The 20,117-nt window shown below is 41.7% G+C and overlaps 1 protein-coding gene across 1 annotated transcript in view; it reads left to right on the top strand.

The window, feature by feature from the left end:
- The window catches only part of NCKAP5 (NCK associated protein 5), a 346,786-nt gene that overhangs the window by 153,255 nt on the left and 173,414 nt on the right, over positions 1–20,117 (top strand). The window contains exon 4 of the mRNA XM_057366537.1: positions 1,663–1,726. Within this exon, the coding sequence (XP_057222520.1) occupies positions 1,663–1,726 (64 nt within the window). The remainder of the gene's footprint in view (positions 1–1,662; positions 1,727–20,117) is intronic.

The following is a 20,117-nucleotide window of genomic DNA, read 5'->3' as shown; positions in this document are numbered from 1 at the left end:
TCCATGTTGGAGTCAACATGGAGAGAGGGAAGTAGGAGGATTCCCRATGTGGAAGGCATGGCTACATAAATCTCTCCAGACCACTGGCAGGAAGTGTATGGAGGAGTGGTTTGTGGGGGGGTTTGTTTGTTTATTCTCCCCCCACCCCCCACATATTTTCTCATAAAATATCTTCAGGCATTTGTTTTGCAATTAAAAGGTCAAAACCTCCTCAAAGGGAATACTTGCTTTTTCCACTAGAACATATTAGGGCACTGAAGCAGTGCAAAAATGCGAGGGGCTATTTCCAGCAGATGAACTAAATCCTTAAAATAGGATTAACCAGTTTTGTAATTTGCCTGTGATAGTATCTGAGCAAGGGAGGGGGGCAGTGGTACGTGCCTTTTAGAAGCTGTTTTTAGGAYACCTGTGTTAAAGGCTATCAGTGCTGGGCTAATGCCACTTCTGAATTTTCCATAATTTTTCACGTGTGCCAAACAGGATCTTGAGGGGGAACACAAACACAACTTCTACGGGGCTGTGGCTGTATCATCTTCAACTTTTGCTGACACTCAGTGGTTTCAGCATCATCCCTGTTTACAGGTCAGGATTTTGGCAATCTGATAACCAGGATTGTCGGCTGTGTGGGGAATGCTGTAGGGTGCAGCAAGCACGTGGGGGCAGGTGACCAGTAGGGARACTTAGCTGAAATACCACATCTTCTGAAATGGAGAGGGGGGACTGGTTCAGTGACCCAGGAGCACATTGAGCTGTGGCTGAGTGACAGGAGCGCTGTCATTCCACAGGAATTAGGCAGGCATGCGCAGATTTTTCTAGTCAGGAATGGTTCCTGAGAAATGGTTTAAAGGCTACTTTTTTTTTTTCCTGCAAGTTTGGGAATAAAGTATCATAGAGCAGTTAGTTTTTCATGCTGGAGAGCGACCCAATCAATGACAGGAGCATTTACAGAGCCTGATCCTACCTCTGCCCTGGCTTGGCACCTTTATGTGTTTTTGGGGGATGGAGTTTCCCCAGCACATACAACGTGAAATTGTCTTTCCTTTTCAATGTATGTTAATCACCTCTTTTCATTCCTTTCTTACARCTTCTCAGTGTACTTGAAAATGCGTTGTGATTGCCAAATCCTTAATTAAGCAAATTAATTATTAGTTGAGTCGAGCCAAATATTTGTGTAAGGATCTTATATGAAAAAARKYYWAWTWAAAAAAAAAATCTAATTATTCAGAGGTTGCAAAATGCATCACAGTATGTTTAGGCAGAAAATAGATGGGTTTAATTTCAATTTTATGCATATATTTATTGATGATGCAACAGCTTTCTGGCATGTGTTAATATGGTGCAGAACAAAGCTGATGTGCAGGGCTATAGGAGAATAAATAACACAATCTGATTTGCACAGCCTGTTTCCATATCACTGGCATGATGAGCTACTTTGTTGTTTGAATGAAGCAAATGATGTTTGGATTCRGTTGATTTATTGACAGCTCTGTCAAACTGCCACGAAACGAAACAATAACGCAGCCACTAAACATTGTGGGGGAACACGGGGAGGAGAGCGGGTCCTGCCGGGGGGTTACCCCAGCRATGTGCAGGAATGCCACCCCGATGGGGAAGCCAGTGGAAAATGAGCTGCTGTTCATTCACACGCTTTTCTTTCCGTAGGGAGAAGCTGTCAGTGGCTCGGCTGCAGCGGGAGGTTGCCCAGAGTAAGAGCGAAGGAGCCATGGTAAGCTGTGCCTGCTCTGTGTTCTTGTCTTACTGCCTCAGGCACGTTGGGTCTGGCTGGGAGGTGGCCACCAGAGCATCAAGGCTGTCTTGGACACAGCGAAGGGTTGCCAATGATGTATTTATAAATGTGAACAAACTCAAGGCTTGGCTTCATTGGAAAAGCCATGGTAGAGAAAAGCTGCTTCGTTTTTCTGCGGACGGTCCTCACTGGAACTGGAAGCAAGGCAAGCACAGAAAGGCAATTTCAGATCAAAAAGCAGTATGTTTACTTGCCTATTAAATCTTAGCCAACCACAGAAACATGGAAGAACACAAGCTTGGAAGCTTAAAAAAMCCCCTCAATCTGATAATTTTGTAAATCGTGTAATGCTTCTTGTACCTTYATATTTCATGTACCAATTCATGAGATTAGCCTTGTGAGCAAAAGATGAAATGGCAGATTTTTGGTTAACTGCAAACCTCAATTTATAGAGTGCCTTATCTCTTCAAAACAATTTTCTTTAGGAGCCAACATGTGCTGAGTATGCTTAATTACTTAATATCTGAGGAACTGTTCCCATCTGTTAAGGAATTCGTTTGTCCCTGTCTTCAGATAAAATGTGTTAAGCTTCYATGGGATAAAACAGACCTGTTCAAAAACCTTAAACCCCAGACTATCCCCTCAAACATGTGTGGAAGTGCCACTGATCTGAGTGAATTACACTGGCTGTGAATTACAGCTGGCTGTGAAATAAATAAATTGATCCCAAGTTTGTTTAACTTAGAGGGGAGCAGCTGTGGAAGGTCCCTGGGGAGTGGATGCTCTGTGAGCTGTGTGATGCAGGGTCCTTARAATCCCACCTGCCTCCAGTGAGTGCATTTTATAAACTGTTAGTGATTAATACAGTGAGGTGAGGTTTGGAGGGACCCAAGGGACAGGTGGGAGCAATCAGCTCTGGGTTTATTGCTCTCACCAGGGCTCCAGGTGTGCCCTATTCAGCTGTGGGAGTCATTGCCCTCTCCCATCCCTACTCCACCCCAAAGTTCCTGCCCTTGATGTCTGCAGCGTGGCTTGGGCTGGCCACAAGGAGATTTGAGATGAAGCAGTTGGGAACCCTGGTCTGTGGGTAATATGTGTGAATGGGCACAGAAGTCCTGGAGGAACCGAGGAACAAAGTTTTATCAGRTAAAGTTGCAATTCAAGAGTCTGTGACTGAGATAAAGCTCCTGCTGCCTCCAGGAGGAATTTTGCCTGAGGAAGAATGGCAAAGATCAGGCATTGGATTTGCAATTGCATTTTAGTTTTCAGTGTAAATAAATGTCAAAATCTGGGAAGAGCTGTTTACTCTTATTTGAAATATTTCCTTTAATTTTTTTTTTAAAACAAGCATTCCCTTGGAGGCACAGCAGTAATATAATATATTGAGTGTAAAATGGTGGGATAATCCAAGACTTTATGAAATAAGCAGTTCTAGAACTAGTAAGGCTTTTGGTTTGTGCACCCACCTTGTGGTCTCATCTCAAGTGTCATATACTTCTTGTGCCTTTCACTGTGGGCTTGTGGGACAGATGACTGCTCCCTGCTAACCAGGGTGTAATTCTGTATAATTTGTTGTGAGGCCAAGTGTTGTAACCTGGACAGGTTATTTAGGAGCTGACAGGTAGCTCTCCGGGGTGCAGTCTTCCCCCAGGGTAAATACTGGGTAGTTTTTCCCCCTCTTCCCTGAGGKGTAATATCCACAATTATCCTGCAAGTAGAGCCGAGAGCGAGTGCGCCTGTAGAGACGATTGCTTTGAAGCACTTGATGTATGGAAAGTTCTTTGTGTCTCGGAGCTSAGAGCTGGTGATTTTAATATGAAACACAGAAGTCATTAATTAACATTAATGAACTTGCAGGGCTGCGAGCAGTGTGAGAGCAGCCAGGGTCCATTTGAACCCAGGGGAGGCCGGGGATTAGCAAAGCCGCGTTCCCAGGGCGTGGGGCGAGGAGCCGGCTGCGCACCCCGCGTTTGGAGCAAACGCTTTTCAAACATTCACAGCGCAATTCCGGCCAGAGAATCTGAGCCATCGAGCCCTTGGCACAGGGCAGTGCTCCCTCCGGAGCGGCTCTGGCTGCCCGCAGGTTCGCTCTTTGCCGAGTGATGGATGTGCCCCGAGGACAGGGCAGGATCACCAGCCAGCCCCCGGGGCTTGGCCGCGCTGTCCCCGCCTGCAGGCGGGATCAAAGGGACGGCACCCCCGCAGCTGACAGGCCACAGCTTTATTTAATCACTAATTAGCTAATCGCCTCGGCTCRCTCCCGTTTTCTTTTTGTTTGTTGTGCCGGTGAGATTGGCGTGAAGTTTTTCAGGGAAGCAGCTCCTCTGTTTGGGAAGGGCGCAGGTGACAGCGCATGGCACCTTTAGTGCCACCTGCAGTGCTCGGTGTCGTGGAGAGCATTTCCAGGGTGCTGCATCCTGGAACTGCCTTTGACAGCGTGACACCTCGTGTAAAACCCAACAACATTTCTTGCTTCTTTTAAAGAAAATTGTTGGGGTTTTGCTGTCACAGATAGGTCACGAGGGTAAGAGGTCACCACTTCATGTAAACCACACTCATTTTTAGGGTGAGCAGGGAACGTGTGCCCTGTCCCTGTGTGTGCTGGGAGGATGTGGTGCAGTGGGTTTTCCACCACAGGAGCTGCTGCAGCAAGGTGRGCACATCCATAAAACCAATGACAAATAAACACAAAGCATGTGCTGTGCGAGTACTTACACTGTGGTGTCTTTGCTCAAAAAATGGGTCTGTGCATCTGTATAAATAAATGACATCTGGTGAGTGATGATGAAAGGCAGGTTTATGAGRAGAGGTTTTTCTGAGGCTGGAGATGAGGCAGTGTGTGCTGTGTGGGGGGCCCACAGTGCTCCCCAAAAGAATTGGGCTTTTGATATGTCCCAAAGTTGCATTTTTCCTGACTGATTTTGTTACTGGCAGGTCCTAGAGAATATTAAATGATGGCACTTCATTTCAAAAGACATGTTTATCACCACAAATATACAAATAGTCTTGTAATATGTTTTTTTCCRCATGGGTATATGGAAGATCTGATACCTCATATATTGGATTGAATATGTATTTATGACTTACTTTAATTGTGAACTGAATAATTCAGGCTGAATACCCGACAATTGCTCAGGTGTCTTTATTTTATGAACTACCATCAGTAAATATTGATTGTTTGTTATCAAAATGCAGAATTACTTCCCTCAAATCCAGTCCTTGAAAGTTTCAGCAGCACTAAGCCACGATTGCTGTTTGGTTCTTCCTGTCACTCATTGTCTTTAATTTCATAGTGAACATGTTCACAATGTTCTTAGTCATGTCTCTTCTGACTCATCAAGGATGACTCTTTGTAAAGATAAAGGAGATKATCAGTTCATCTGTGTACACTTCTCACTGCATTTGATGGGGACTGTGCAGGTGTCTGTGGTGACAGAGATCCCATTATTAAAATAAGCAGTTTTCAAATCAAATCACAAGTTTATTTCAAAACATACTAAAGACTGAAAACTGCATTAATCATCAATTTTTTTTTTTTTTTTAATTTTTGAAGTCCATGACTTTGCACCTCTGGGCACAAAACATGACCAAGAAAGGTGTTAATTTTTGTAAAATTTTCTTAGCAGTGAACAGTGCCAGGTTAGGAAAAACAGGGGAAAAATGCTGCCACGCTTACGTGGCAGAGTTCTTGTGGCAGAGTAAGTGTTGTTTTAGCAGAAACTAATTTAAAAGCCTAAAATGAACCGAAAGTATCCACAATTACATCATGTTTTGATAATTTGGATTAATTTATTACCCAGAAAAAAAGTTACTTTTTTTGTATATCTTTATTTGCATCTATRTTACACAGTTTTGTTAGTTTGCTCTTCCCATCCAAGGCCTTTAATTCAACTCTGTTTTCCATTAGCTCAGTGGCCTGTAACCTACATAAAGGAAATTGTACCACTCTGGCAATTTAGCTGTGAAGGTTAAAGTGGGATGATATTGCCTTTTATATCTACATGGGTTTCACTTAGGGTGGGCCCTAGGCTCTGATTTACCGTGTGTCCCGCTGCGTTTTTGAGTGATGCAAAGTGATTATCATGGGCTCTTCCTGGTACCCGTCCATCCCACACCTGCACCCTTTTGTTGAAAACACACCRTGTTAAGTGAATGTGAGGTCCCCACTGAATAGGTTTCCACCCTCCGGTAATCCTCCTGCATTAGATTGATTTATGAATGTATCAGATTCTTTGTTAGCATGTAAACCACTAATTAATTTAAAGCTCTCTGTGGAAAAATTAAAGCCCTGGTTAAGGCTTTCAACAGGCTCAGATGGTGCTAATAATGGAAAAACAAGTTATATTAATGAGTTTTGATGYGATCAGCACAATTCTTGCTTTATAAACAGTTTTTGTGGTAAAATGGTGGAGGCTGCAAGTTTTTAAATAAAGAGTGGAAGAAATAAAGAAGAAAAGGCATAAAAAAACTCACAGGGTCAGCAAGATGTCCSATTATTATAAGGAACTGAGTCACTTCTGCTTGTTACAACTTTCTGAAATGTAATGGGTGTCGATGTATGTAACAGCCTCTTGAAAATCCACGGGAAGTGCAAACCACTCTTGTTTCCAGACTGAAACAGAAGTTGTAATCAGCTTTGAAAAGATCTGCCTCTTCTCATCAAGCGCTGCCAAACCGGAGTGTTCATACAGAGATGGATGTGCTGAAGTGCAGAAAAGGTCTTGACTGAAATTGSATTAAAGTCAGTTGAAAGTTTGACTGTATTCTCTGCTTTTGCAAACTCCCAGGAGGTTTGTGTGTAGTTTCAGTCATTTGCTCTTTTTGCTCAAGTTCAGGCTTTTAATGTGGGTGCTAGTTTTTGGTGATAAGAAAAGGAGATCAGCCCCCAGCTTGATGGTGCTTTGTTGAGCTGGGTGAAATGAAGATAGAAAGCCAAATTTCCCTTTTTTTTTGAGGAAGCTGAAAATGCACAGTTTTAGAGGCAGCCGGTGATTGTAGGAAATTGTGCCTCCCCTGGGAGCTGCATTTACCTCTYGTGGTGCTCAGCTCTTCCAGGGCACCATCCCGGCTCTGTGGCCATCACTGCAGCTCACGTTAATGCTGCCCCATTAATCAGGGTCAGCGTGCTCAGCACCCCAGCTCCCAACATCTGCACTATGGACCAGGTTTTTAGGGAGGAAGGGAATGCTGAAGTTGCTCTGGATGGTGTTCCAGATGGCAGCACAATGTCCTGCCCYGAGCACAGAGGTGTTCACTGTCACCAGTGTGATGAATCCTGTGATCCCCTCCGGCCATGGGGGAGGCTGCTGTTGCAGAAGCACTCAGGTCATTTAAAAACAGGGTATTTAGTAATAAATGAAGTGTTTAAGATGAGATGCAAAAGGCTAAATTGTCTTTCCCACATTKTGGGTCCTTACATCTATGAAAACATCTGTCTGTGCTTCAGTTAGAAAGTAGCAGAGAGAGGCAAAGTAGCTGTTTTGAAATGTCTCTTTGAATATTGAATATCCTAAGCCAGAAAGAAGCAATCTGACTCTTGTGCTGCCCTCTCTGTGACACTGTGTATTTATACACAGCTAGCCCTGCTGTCTGGCTCCTTTTTCTGAGAGACTTCATCAGTGATGAAACTAAAACTACATTAGTAGTAGTTTTTGCATCAATAATGATTATTGAAATTCTTTACAAGCCTGGTTTAATGCTCCCGGACCTCATTAGTTTTTCATACTTCATTAGGCCAAATGCCCTCATTCACAACTTTGAAGTTTTATCTTCAGTGGTTTTAAAATTAAAACTTGTGTCCTGGGTACTTTTTGTTGTTTGCTTCAAGTTTGCAAACGTGTGGATATTTTGAAGTTCTGTATTTTAAAGGTTTTATGAATCTAAGTATTTTCCATGATTTGAACTTGCTGACACCTTTCAGCAGTCATTTTTCGACGAGACCCCGATCTCCTCTGCTCAGAGCCGGCCGCCCTTCAAAGGATGGGTTCATCCGTGGTGGRTAATGAATTTCAGAGCTCGGTTTTTTCGCCAGATCGCACGGTGAGGATTCCACCAGGATTTCCTSGGAGCCCGAGTGCCGGGAGAGGGCGCCTCAGCCACGGGAAAGGCGCCCCTGGAATTCCCTGGAATTCCTGGACGGACGCTCGGAACTCGCCACCCGCTGCTCCGGTGCCTTTTGTCGTAGTCACCGGCACGGAAAAACCAGCACTTGTATCCACAGGAGCAGAAGTAAGTTTTCCCCCTCAGCTGGAACCCACCGAAGTGGTGTCTCTCTCTTCAGCAAGTATTTAGTCAACGTAAGAAAAAAGTCAAACAGAATTATGTAAAAATCACTGAACACGGAAAGAAAAAAAAATATACAGCATCAAAATGCATTTATATAAGATCTGAAAGTAAAACAGAAGCAATCTGTAGAAAGCATGTCRTATCAGCTAAACTGCCCTGCAGTAGAAATTGCCATTTATAGATAACAAAGGCAGGGGCTGTGCAAGTACAGAAAGGGCACAGGCAGTCTCATGGCATCTACGGGTGTTTGGAATATCGGAGTGGCACTTGGCTCCAGCGTGCAGCAAATCCTGCTTTATGACTGCGAGCAGATGGATCCTGCTCTAGGCAATACCTCACTGCCTAATGGGAGTGATGCGCCCATGCACTAATAACAGTGAATTGTAGACATTTTCATATCAAAGGTTAAGCTCTGCAATCCTGAGCTCCTCCAGGCAATGGCAGGAGTTGACTCGAGTAAGCCACACACTTGCTGGATTAATATTTTTGCAAGGGTGACCTGAATAGGGCCACCAATCCGCCGACTGAAAAGGCAGAACATTTATGGTCTGGTTTTAGCTCATGCAAAAAAGGGATCTCAGGTAGGACAGAATTAGTCACAACATCTGAGGCTCTGAAGAGGAAAGGTCAATGTGTGCATTGGGCCAACAGTTTGAMTTTTATGCAAACTAGGAAAGTAAAYTTATACAGATTAATAATAGTGAAACTGCTTTGGTATACTTGGTGTTGCAACTTTTTTGTTGAAGTAGCTGGGGAAATTAGTGTATTACAAGAAGTAAATGAAGTCACTAGATTTTTTTGTTGGGCTTGGTTTGTTTGGTTTATGTTTTGGTGGCCAGTAGTTAAACTATTACTGTAGAATTTCTAGTACTTACCAGCAACTACTTCTGTAAAAGGTGTGTTTCCATTGCTAGTTTGGAAAACAGAGAAAAATCTGTTAATTTATCTTCTTAAGGCTTTTTTCAAATTTTTTCAAATATTTAAAATTTTTATTTTTCTTTTCCCTGCGTGGGGCAGAAAAGGTTACCAGGAGGGAGAAGAAGTTTCTCTATAAGGAAGGACAAAATTTATATACCAAGGGTATTTGCTCAGTAGCACCGCTTCTATTAATGTCCCATTTATTTAAATTCAGGCAGTGCTCTTGGAGCTTGTTCTGTGAAGTCAGTGCTGACCCTTGGAACGAGTCAGCTCAAACTTTGCTTTAAATTCATGTGAGAGTACAAACTCCTTACTGCAACAAGTCTTTGTCTGGCATCTGCCCATGGAGCCCTGATCCATAACTGCTCCGTGGCACCGAGAGAACAGGGTAAGGTTCTGTTGACTTCTGCAGCTCCCTCTGGGCAGACATGCAACATGAATGTAGGTACAAAAAATAATCTCGAGGGTGAATAAAAGAGAGACAGCAGGAACTGGAAAAAATTGTTGGCCCATTTCTAATCACTGAACACTGTGCAGGTAGACAGGAAAACTGTTTGCAGCTCATCTGAGCAAGATTTGGACTAGTCAATATTCTTTGTGCTGTTAAGTCCCATGAGCTTTTTGTTTGTTTTTTCTCTTGGCAGAGCATAATGGCATCYCTCCCTAACTTCTCTCCAAGATTTAAAAGAAATATTAAAACATACTAGGGAAATAATGTCTTCCTGTACTAAATATATGTAGCTTTTTACAGCTCCTATAACTCGAGCAACTGTGGTTCTTCCTGTCTTTTCTCTCCCAACTCCAGTCTCACAAACTTTAATTCAGTTTTTGCTTTGTCAGGAATTTGCTTTTGCATACTTTCTGTTTGTTTTGGCTCCGTGTCCATTGCATTGTGATAAGGCATCTTTTGATATTCTACGGGATCTTTCATAATGAAGATCTCATGACACAGTTTTCCAAGTCTGGAGCTGGTGATCAGACTTGCATGTCCTGCAAGAGGAGACTGTCTAGACTGTGGGAATGACTGTGGTGTTTGGATTGTGTTATTTCCATACCGCTTGGCATGATGCACTCTGTAGTTAGTCTGGAAATTAATGAAAGTGCCAGGCCTGATACAGGRCCTTACCTGGCTGGGAAGTGGCTTTCCTTCATTCTCCAAACTGCATGGAAAAGTTGTGCCTTCCCTGTAGTACCTTGCTGTGCGACTTTAAATAACCAAGTGCTTAAAACCCCTCTTCACTACATTCAATATGTTCTTTAACTTTGTTGTCCTACAAGGCCTGTAATTACCTTTGCCACCTAAATCCTTTCTAATCTTGGAAAATATTTAATTTCTGATCTAAATTGCTAATTTGTAAAACAAGCTTTGTTCTGGCTCTTCTSCTGTTTGTCTGTTTGCCTGTGTAGGTAATAAACTCTTTTGGGGAGAGCCAGGGTCTCACTGGGCATCTGAATAGCACTGATTGATGCTTGGGTCCTGGAGTGCTGGTGTGCCATGAATACTCACTGCCCAGGGGCTTGAAATGAATAGTGAGAGAAGATTTGGCTCAGTGTGCACAGTTCACACGACTGTCATTGTGTAATTACATCTTTACAATGCACATTTGTGATTGGCATCCATGGTGACATTGCTTATTTAGAAATACTTTCTGAGCRCTGGAGAAAAATCACTGTCTCTTGGGAACATCCTTTTCCTGGTGGTAAGTGTTAAAAAGTGCCCTGCGGCAGTGGCTGGCACAGTTTTCCACTTAAGAAACTTTTTCCATGGATGTCTCTAGAGGAGCAGGTCAGAATTTCCAGGTGGTTGCTGGAAATCTTGAGTTAGGTGCTGTTTCCTGGTGTCGTTCATAATTAACCACCTCAAAAGGGAAAGCTTGTGATGTAGGAGATATCGTCAGAAAATGTGCGCACTAAATGAGAAGTTGAAAATTAATTTCATACTAAAACTAGGCTTTGAGAGTTGCCATCTCTCACAGTCTAAAGGCACACAGTTTCCAGCACTTGTATCTTCCATCAGTGGATAAGGGAAACGTGTTCACAGATAGGTGGGAGGAGATAAGTGGAAGTGAAGGTGTGAAGACTGCATGTGATCTAAAACACATCAGAAGGAAGAGCTTGAGAAGGAACACAAGCAGGTGAGCAGAAATACTCTTGTCAATCTCAGGAAACAAGAATATCAGCTCTGGAAATGTGTTTAATGTGTAGAGGGTGATAGGAAGGAGAAACTTTTCTTAGTTTTGCTGTCTTCATGTAGCTTCTGAGTTGCAATTTTATGCCTGGGCAGGAGCAGGACCAGCAGTACTCGATGGTATTGGGTCCATAACCCACAGCAGCTGGAGGGTTGAACCAGGGTGTTCCTGATTCCCAAAAACCCAGCTGTGCTTGCATGGTTGCTTACAGTGAGGGTGGTTCTTCTCAGCCCCATTTAGACAAGTSTGTTCATATTTTTCCTGTATTGAATTCGGTGTCAAACTTGATGGCTTGAGTGAGTGACAGGAGTTGTTTGTTTTAGTAATATATTGCAGGAGTCCCCAGAAGCACTGGTGAAGAGCAAATTTCCTGTTCTGCAAATGTGAAGGAGAATTTATTTCTTGCCAAAGCTTAAAGACTATATAATTACAAAGAGCTTGCTAACCCACTCTTCACACTCCTTGTACCCAGACTGGTGTGCCTGGGACTCAGGGAGCCTCTAAAGCCTTGCTGAGCTGCCTTGATYTAGGGTAGAGGAGTCACTCTCCTGCTTTTACAGGTTCTGCCCCAGTGAAAAACAAGGGAGCTATGTGTGGAAATCATCTGAAACGYTGGTGTGCTGGCCAAAATGTACACAAAATTCAGAATGACTCTCCTGGCTCCTGTTTCAGTGCTCTATGTGGTAGAAAATGCACATGGAAAGTCYTGAATTTTAATTATGTGATTATGTGTTTTATTGTCCCAGAGCAGAACTTCTGCTCAGCCTAATGGCTGCTGGTTTTTTTCAAATGGCACTGAAGGTGGAAGAGGCAGAAGAGGGGAGAGCGGCGCTCCTTGGTGCTAGTAGTATTTTCTGTAGGAAAAGAAACATATTTACATTTTTCTCTTCAAGAACATCAAGCTAACACAATTGTCAAYGCTCACTATTAAGCTGAAAGAAACCAGATTTTTTTTTTAATGTCTTAAATGAGACGGGTATGTCACTATGTCCAATTAATAGATTAGGATAAACTAGGGTTAAATCCAATAAAASAGTTATTCCCTGCTAAAAAGATTAATGTGAAAATGAAGACCAGAGAAGTAGGTGTCAGAGTTTTTATATCTGTTTCTGACCTTCAGCTGTACAAGTGTATCCAGGCTACCTGTTGTAGTAAGAAAAGGGTACTAAAGGAGGAAAGTGGTTGGCACTTAGAGCTGAGCTGAATTTGGCCTCTGAAAACACAAACAGAATTTAAATAATCCTGCTACTGAGAAGTGAGACTGCAAAATTGTATCAGGTGGAGACAAGGTCTTTTAATTACTGCATTTTGACCAGTGAATGAATTAAAAACTGTATAAAAATTCRTTATTTTATTTTTTCCTGTTCTGCCAAGTATCAGACTTTGAAACTTGGGCTCGCCCCTGAAAGTTAAGTCAGTTCTTCTGAGTGTATGTGTTGTCAGCACTAATAAAGATTTTGCAGTGGCAGCTCTGTTAAAAATACCATAGAAGATGTGCCAGCTAACCGAAAAAACACAGAATTTCCCTCCTGCCTGTAGCAGTGCCTGCAGTGCTAGAGGGGTGATTATGGAAAAGAGACACATTTGTCAGAAAACTAAAGCAGTAGGACTCTGGAATCCATGCAAGGAACAGCTGAGTAAATAAGGAATCTTTTTCTGCAGTTACCAACCATAAATGGATTCTGCAAGTGGACACAGAAAAACTGTAATAAGATCTGGCATGTTCATGAGGAACACTSTAAAGAGCCTGAAGAAAAGAAATGCTGTATGGAAAAGTRGCTAACAGCAAAGTAATGATGCCAGAGGTGTTGAATGTGTCAGCTGAGAAAGGCAAATAGAAGAATGTGTGTGAAAATGAAAATTTTGGTGTGTGCCAGATCTGTGGCACAGATCTGGCACTGCAGGCTGTTTTGAGCCACAACTCATGACTGGCATGGTTAAGTTCTGCTTCTCTCAGCCTCATAAATTTCCTTTAACTTGATCTGCTTCTTGATATCCTGTTTATTAGCAGGAAATACAAACACATTAATGAGAAGTGCAGRAAGTAAAGAAGMCCTAAYACTCCCCAGCATCAGRGCAGGAAAACACCTACTTATCCTRGCCTGTGAGTAAATCCCAGAACTCCCTGGAGCACCAGAGTTCTGCTGACCAATCYGTCAAAGCCCAATAAAAGTCTCAGAAGTGTGGTTYTTTTCCCTAGTGCTTATCCTGTGTTTATCCTGCTGCCTTAACTCCTATCTCACTAACACAGCTCCAAGTGGGAAATGYTCAATTCAGCCCTGTGCCCGTTTGTTCTGTGTTTGTGTGTGATTATGCTGCTGCTCTGTCTTCTGCTTCACTGCACCACCCWCCAGGTTACAAAGAGGTTCTGGTAAAATTGGAGTAGGCTGACTCAGGTAAAAGCAAGTTTCGGAGTAAAAAAGCGAGAGTTAAAAACTTGAATTTTGTGAGTCTGAGCTGACCACTGTCTGCCATAGTTCATAGAGTTGACTTTTTATAGACAGTCCAAGCAATGCAGACAGGAGCTGGAAAATGCCTGACTTCTTTCTGTTTCTGTGGATTGGAGCCTTTGTTTTGCCAGTTTTTTGTTTTTCTGTTGTTTTGCCTTCTGTTTTCTGCTTTGCTGCATTCCCTCCAGGAAATGTTCAGGAGTTGCAGATCTGATGCAAAATTGTARGAGAATCAAGCAGCTGACACTTTGCTGGCCCAGGTGGGTTGGCTCTTACAAGTTCTTCTCTACACGCACTCTTTTGTGCTGTTTTATGGTTCAAACACCATTATGATAAAATTTCTGAAATCAAACATAGACAGAGACTGGGTGTTTTTGCTTGTTTGCAAAAGGGTGTTTGTAAACAAGTTACCTTGGTTATAAAACTTGGTTTCTAGTAAGAARATATTGTATATRCYTGGAAYAAAAAACCAACCAAACAAACAGCTTTATTTCTAGTTAGAAATCTTAATGTAATTCAAGTCACCTTACCAAAAAAATCATATGGCAAGGATTACCCATTGTAGTTTGAGATGTTCCAGGAAATGTTTTTTTTTCCCTGTATAACTTAATAGTCCCACTGTTTCTAATTTTGGTGTTGACAAAGTTTTTGCTTCCCACTTTTGAATACTAGGTATTMATATGGATTATATCTACCTTAATAGAGTTTGCAAGTTTTTTATTTGAAAAACATTTCATTATGTTTAATTTAGAGAAATGAGATTTCTTTAATTGCTGTCTGTAGAAGCTATTAGAAGCTCAATTACATTTGCAAATTCATTTTTAAAAGTGTTATCGTTTAAAGATTCCTAATTACAAAAAAAAAATCATGWCCTGACTGTGGGACTTTGAGRTTCATTAATAGTATTCTCTCTRCACCCCCCTGCAACTATAAGAGTGTYTAAAATGGAGAAATGAGTTATGCTAAGAACTGAAGCAAGTCTTTGAAACRRGGCYACCAATTGTGAATYTGAATAAATARCAATAGTTTTATTAGGGAGACAGGATTTTCAAARTATGTATTACTTGCCTTCATTCAACATTGCWGATTGAGAAATKAGCTTTAGGARGCTGAGAGCAGGATGGCTGCTGGAGTTGAGGTGTCCCACCTGAAGGGTGCCTGTGCATGTGCTGCTGTCGGGGTTTTTTGGTATTTAATTTCTTTTCCCAAGGTGATTCTGATTTTGTGTGGCCTGTCACTGGGTGTTTCACAGGATTAAAGAACTGCTGGGCAGTCAGAGCTCTYTTTTGGAACTTTGGCCATACACCAMAGSTCCTGGAAGGGATGGGCTGACAGTGGTGTTCACTATCCAGCTCTGAGCCAAAAGGTTTGATGAGTTACTTAATTTACTTTTTTACCCCCGTAAAATAAATGTTATCACAACTCCAACTCCATATACAGTACTGCTGGTGTAATAGCCTGCCTAATTCAGATTAATTGTGGGCTCGCAATGATAAAGGAGCTCCAGCACAGCAGTTATTCTGTCGCACAGATGCAATTAAAACCATATCAGTGCAGTATAAATAATGCTAAACTAAGTTGCTGTCCTTCCACATGGTGGCAATTTTGAGCTAGTGCACAATGAAAACTCGTATCTTATTTTGTTCTGAAGGAGTAACTACACCAAGAAACAGCTTCTAATTTCCTTGAATTGCTCTGGAACAGCATTATCACCCAACAATATGAAGTGTGTGAACTAATGTCACCAAAATATCACTAATAATAATAATAATAATAATCATAATAATAAGCATTTCCTATCTTGTTATTTGTCTTAGAGGCAAGCAAAGCTTGATGTTTACATCTGAAAGTCACGGGATACGTGTGCTAGTCTGAGATGAAGCCAAAGAGACAGATGTGTGGACATATTAAAATTTTGTAGTGGAAAATGAATTATTTGCTTCACATTATTTAATTTTAACAGGTTTCAAGGCAGTCTTAGAAAATTCTAAACMAAATTATTTAGTGTCAGTTAGATTTTCCTGAGATGTTTGGGCAGCCTGTCATTTTGGTAGCAGAATGCTGCTCTAAAGAACCATCATTTTTTTCTTACTGGTATGAAAAASCTAGAAGATACCAGCCTAAAATTAGGATACTGCTTTTTATACTATTTCTGTCTTACTGTTGCAAAGCTGTAGCAGGAATAAACTTAGGGGAAATGGTTACATCATAATATAAKTGGGGAAAAAAGTAGAGGCTTAATATAAATTGAGGAAATTTCTTCCTTAGCCTCTGTAGTTCAAGTCTGTGTCAGGTGAAAGGTGAAATGAAAAAAAAAATTTTTGATTGTAAAGCAGCCACACAACCTCACCATTACCTTTCCTATTTWGAAGAGATGTGGAAATAAAGCTACACATCCCTCCATGAACCCTCCAAATATTTACGTTATTGCTGTTTTTACTTTAATGCCTCTCTGTGCTTTAAATACACCTCTAACTCCATCCCTGGGAAAGCATTGTGTTTTTAAGGGTTTTTGTCAGTATTCCCAGTATAGCTGGAAATGGTAACAAGGGACAAAGGCGTTTTGAGTGCCACTGGTGGAAARCCCTGCTTTCAAGAGCTGGCTAATTTAATAAGTCTTTCTTCAGTAAAAATAATTCTGCTCTAAGGAGCCTGTAAAAGTTGTAATAAGCACAATAAGCAGTGCTCTTCTTTTCTCCCCACTCTTTGGGGTAATGTTTTTTCGTGCCGACAAAGTCYGCTACAAGGAACGCTGCAATGTTCTGCAAAGTTGTTTGTCAGTGCCTGGGTTTATTTTTGCAGGGAAGTATTGATTACAGAATGAGAAACATTTGGTTTAACAGGGATCGATGAGTAACAAACAAAGGACACTTGAAGTTTGACTCATTTTAATTTGAGCAAAAATATGGTACCCAGTGCAATTCGTGATGAAATAAAAAATGATACATGCTCTCTGGTTTTTARTCACATTTCTTTCCTGTCACTTGTGAGTGAAATAAATTCAGATAGAGGACTACAGTAATCCTGTGTGCTGGATTTGGGACCAGGTTGCACGCAGGGAGTTTGGAGGGAGAGTGCTGGGCTTTGCAGAAGGAGGACAAGCAGGTCCACCTGCCTCTGGAGAGAGGTGAAGGTCTCACCAAAGAGATTTCACCCACCTTCTGTGTAGGAGAGATGAGGGTGAGCCACCATGGACTCCTTGATCTGTTTGATTTGCAGGGCCCAAACACAAATTCTCACAAAACACATCTAACATGGAGAACATTTGTACATCCCTTTCCCCAGCTTGGGCTGTGGGCAGCTGGGGCTCAGGTATATTTTGTGGCACTTGCAAAAATATCATTTGATAACCATTCATTTTGTTGGGCAAATTAAATATTCGTTGTATCAGAAAGAATTAGTTACTTCGTTAAACCACCTGGGAGACCAAGTTGCAAATTCSAGTTTCTATTTCAATTAATATTTCATAATTAATTATAGAAAAATGGAACTGCTTCACCATCCCTCTCTCATTTCTTGTCCCAGGCTGTTCCATGGCTCCTGCCTGCAGCAGTCTTTCAAGAGGTCATACAAGGGTGACAGAATAGTGGGTTTGGATACTTAGAATGTGCATGTTTATTCATAACTGTATTGGGCAATGACTTGCTAGAAAAACTAATTTTAGTGTCATAGCTGTTTGTTTGCTTCATTCAGTTGTCATTGTTGTCTGCTCTGTGGCTGTATTCTCTGTGGCTCGTGGGATGTTGTGTTGTAAACCAGGCTGTGAGTCTGTTAAATTATGACTTTTATGGGAAGGTATCAGAGGCCTGGCATCAGAAAATGCATTAAAAATAAATACATAAATACTCAGTTTAGGTTAGCGATGGCTTGATGGTACTTCAAACTCTAAACCAAAAAATATTTTAGTCTTTTCTTCCCATAATTTAAATTCACTGCGAAGTATCTGTTAGAAATCAATATTAATTACACAGAAATTGTGACCCTCTTTAGCAAATGCTTTAAAATAGTTGTTAAAAATTTAATGTGAAGGTTATTAGCCTGATTTTGAGCAACATTAAGCCTGTGTTAAATATTCTCATGTAGACTTTTTTGGACAAAATAGTGGTCCCATGTTTGCATAATTAGTATAACCATAGTAAACCTCTTCTTACGATGCCCTGGGGAAGGAAAGAGCAAATTCAAGACTAGAGGAATCTTATTTCTACTTAATCAGTAGCCCTTTCCCCTACTTATAGTGTAACCTTAATGATGAGATTGCGCGTGTGCCCCTTTTAGGACATTTTTGATATTTGCACTAATCAGTCCGGTTAAATCTTGCTGTTCTGAAGAGTTGCTTTTCATCAGACTCAAGGATACGATGAACAGGAGGAGGGAGCAGTTTCTCTGTAAGAGTTGGGCTGTCCCTGCTGGATAGCAGCACCCTGTACAGCCTACATGGCGTGTGTACTCCTCTAATTCTGCACTTGCAGTCATCTTCAGCTTTAAATCTTAACTCACAGCCACAATTTTCTTTAACATATAGATAACATTATTGATTTTGGTGGTATGATTTTTTTATGTGAAAGATAAATTAAAAAGTTAAAAAATAAAATGCTCTGGTGTGGTGGGCTGACCTCAGCCTTGAGTCAGCTTTGCTCTTGCTCGCCTTCCTCAGTGGGACCTGGGAGACAAAAGAATGACAGAAAAGTTTGTAAACCAATAAAAGGATGGGGAGATGGAGAGTTTTAGAATGAGAAAGTTGCTTGAGTTACTGAAATGCTTGACCCTTATGACGAGAAATCACTGAGTACTTCTCTGAAAGTATTGTCATGAATTGAGTCTGCCATTCTGATGAGATATTTGACGAATTTACCAGTAAAAGAGTTAAAACTCCAAGTCCCCGACTTGSAAGGCTTTACTGTCACCCATGTCTATATTTAAAGTTAACAATGCAATAGCCCTGGAAGGCAAAGGAGGTAAGGTATCATCCTTTCCATGGCAATCCTTGCCGTGCCACACGTTCCCTCTGTTCTGGTGTCAGACTGTTGAGAAGCAAAGGAGCTGTTGTGCATCCCTCAGCCCTGCAGTGCCATGTGCTGCTGTCTGCCTTCCAGGGCTGCCACCTGCCCCATCCACGCTGCTGCTGCCTCGCTCAGCACAAGACATTTGCAGTTTGATGGGAAAGAACCAGGTGCTGACATTTGTGATGCATCCCAAGGGAATTAAAGGAGACACAAATGGTTGAGCTCCTCTTGGGAGATGCTTGTATGGCTGCACAGGGTCAGTCCTGTGAGAGCACAGCTATTAACCAGTAACCCTGACAATAAATGGTGCCTCTCGGTCTCYTCATGGAATGCTGAGGAGCAAATCACATTTTTCTGTCAAACACAGGYGTTACTTCCAACCTAGTTATAAATAGTTTTCATGCGTTTTGTTTTGATCGTGAGTAGCTCAGATTGGATTCCTTCCTTAACTTTTAGAAGATGACTTAATGTGTGGTACATGTCCCTGCCTGGATGCAGAATGAAACATTTTGACACGAACATTTCTACAGCTACACAAAAAGGAGCTCGCTGAAGTGCAGGCGCTGCCTCAGGAGCATAATGAGCAGCCCGTGAAACTTTGTTCCACGTTAAAATATTCCGGTACTTGCACGAAAGTATCAGTAGAGTTTGCTAACACTGTCTTTCACTSGGTTCACATGAATTTTTTGCCTGTTTGGAAAGTTATCAGGAATTTGACTGGGTGATGTGATGAAAGTCAGGCTCTCTGGAGAGGCTGTAAGAATGAAGTAAAGGTTATGSTTCTAAGAAGAGCAGGGTACAGCTGTGCTGCAGAAGGCAAGGAGAGGAAGCAGGGGAAAAGAGTTTGAGCAGAGCTCATGGAGAGAAGAATCTACAATTAAAGAGGAATTGGCAAGTGGGAATACATATAACATCATTGGATTCTGGTGTTAAAATGAGCTATGCATTTCACATGATCCTTTTTTTTTTATTTAATCTTCATGCAGCATGCTAGTTCTATTACTTTCTATTAAGYTTGCATTCACTATAAAACCTTTAACCAGTTCTGTTCACTTCTTCTCACACACCTTTTTTAAGCACAGAGGAGCTTATAAAGGGTGTTATGTCAGCACAAAATTCCTGCAAAGTTCAGGAATATGTTTTCCTCTTCCAGGAGACAAAAAAAAATCTAAAAAATCTCTGTTTAATCCTGGCCTTTCTGTACATTAGGCTCACTTCTCTCTTCTGACACTTCATTATGGATTTTCTGGGTTTGAATAAAAATCTCGTTTTCTTTTCTGGTAGATAAGGTCACTACTGCTGGGAGCTACTTTCTGTGTGCACTGTACTTGAGTGTTTTGTGTCCTGCAGGCTGAAAACTTCCCAAGTGCGGGTGGTCYCTTACTCCTTTTTCTCCCCACTTCACAGTATTTAATGTCTGTGATCTGGCTGGAAGCAGATCTCCTTTCTSCTGCAGGAAATGGCAGAAGTGCTGCAAGGCTGCCAATAAATTCTTGTGCAGAATCACAGCAGTGAGGGCTGAGGG

This window comes from Malurus melanocephalus, unplaced genomic scaffold (assembly GCF_030028575.1).
Source record: "Malurus melanocephalus ecotype Western Australia unplaced genomic scaffold, MMel_1.1 scaffold_67, whole genome shotgun sequence".
NCBI classification, from domain to species: Eukaryota; Metazoa; Chordata; class Aves; order Passeriformes; family Maluridae; genus Malurus; species Malurus melanocephalus.
Note: the sequence above shows the minus strand (reverse complement) of the source record. Positions and strands in the feature narration are given on the sequence as shown.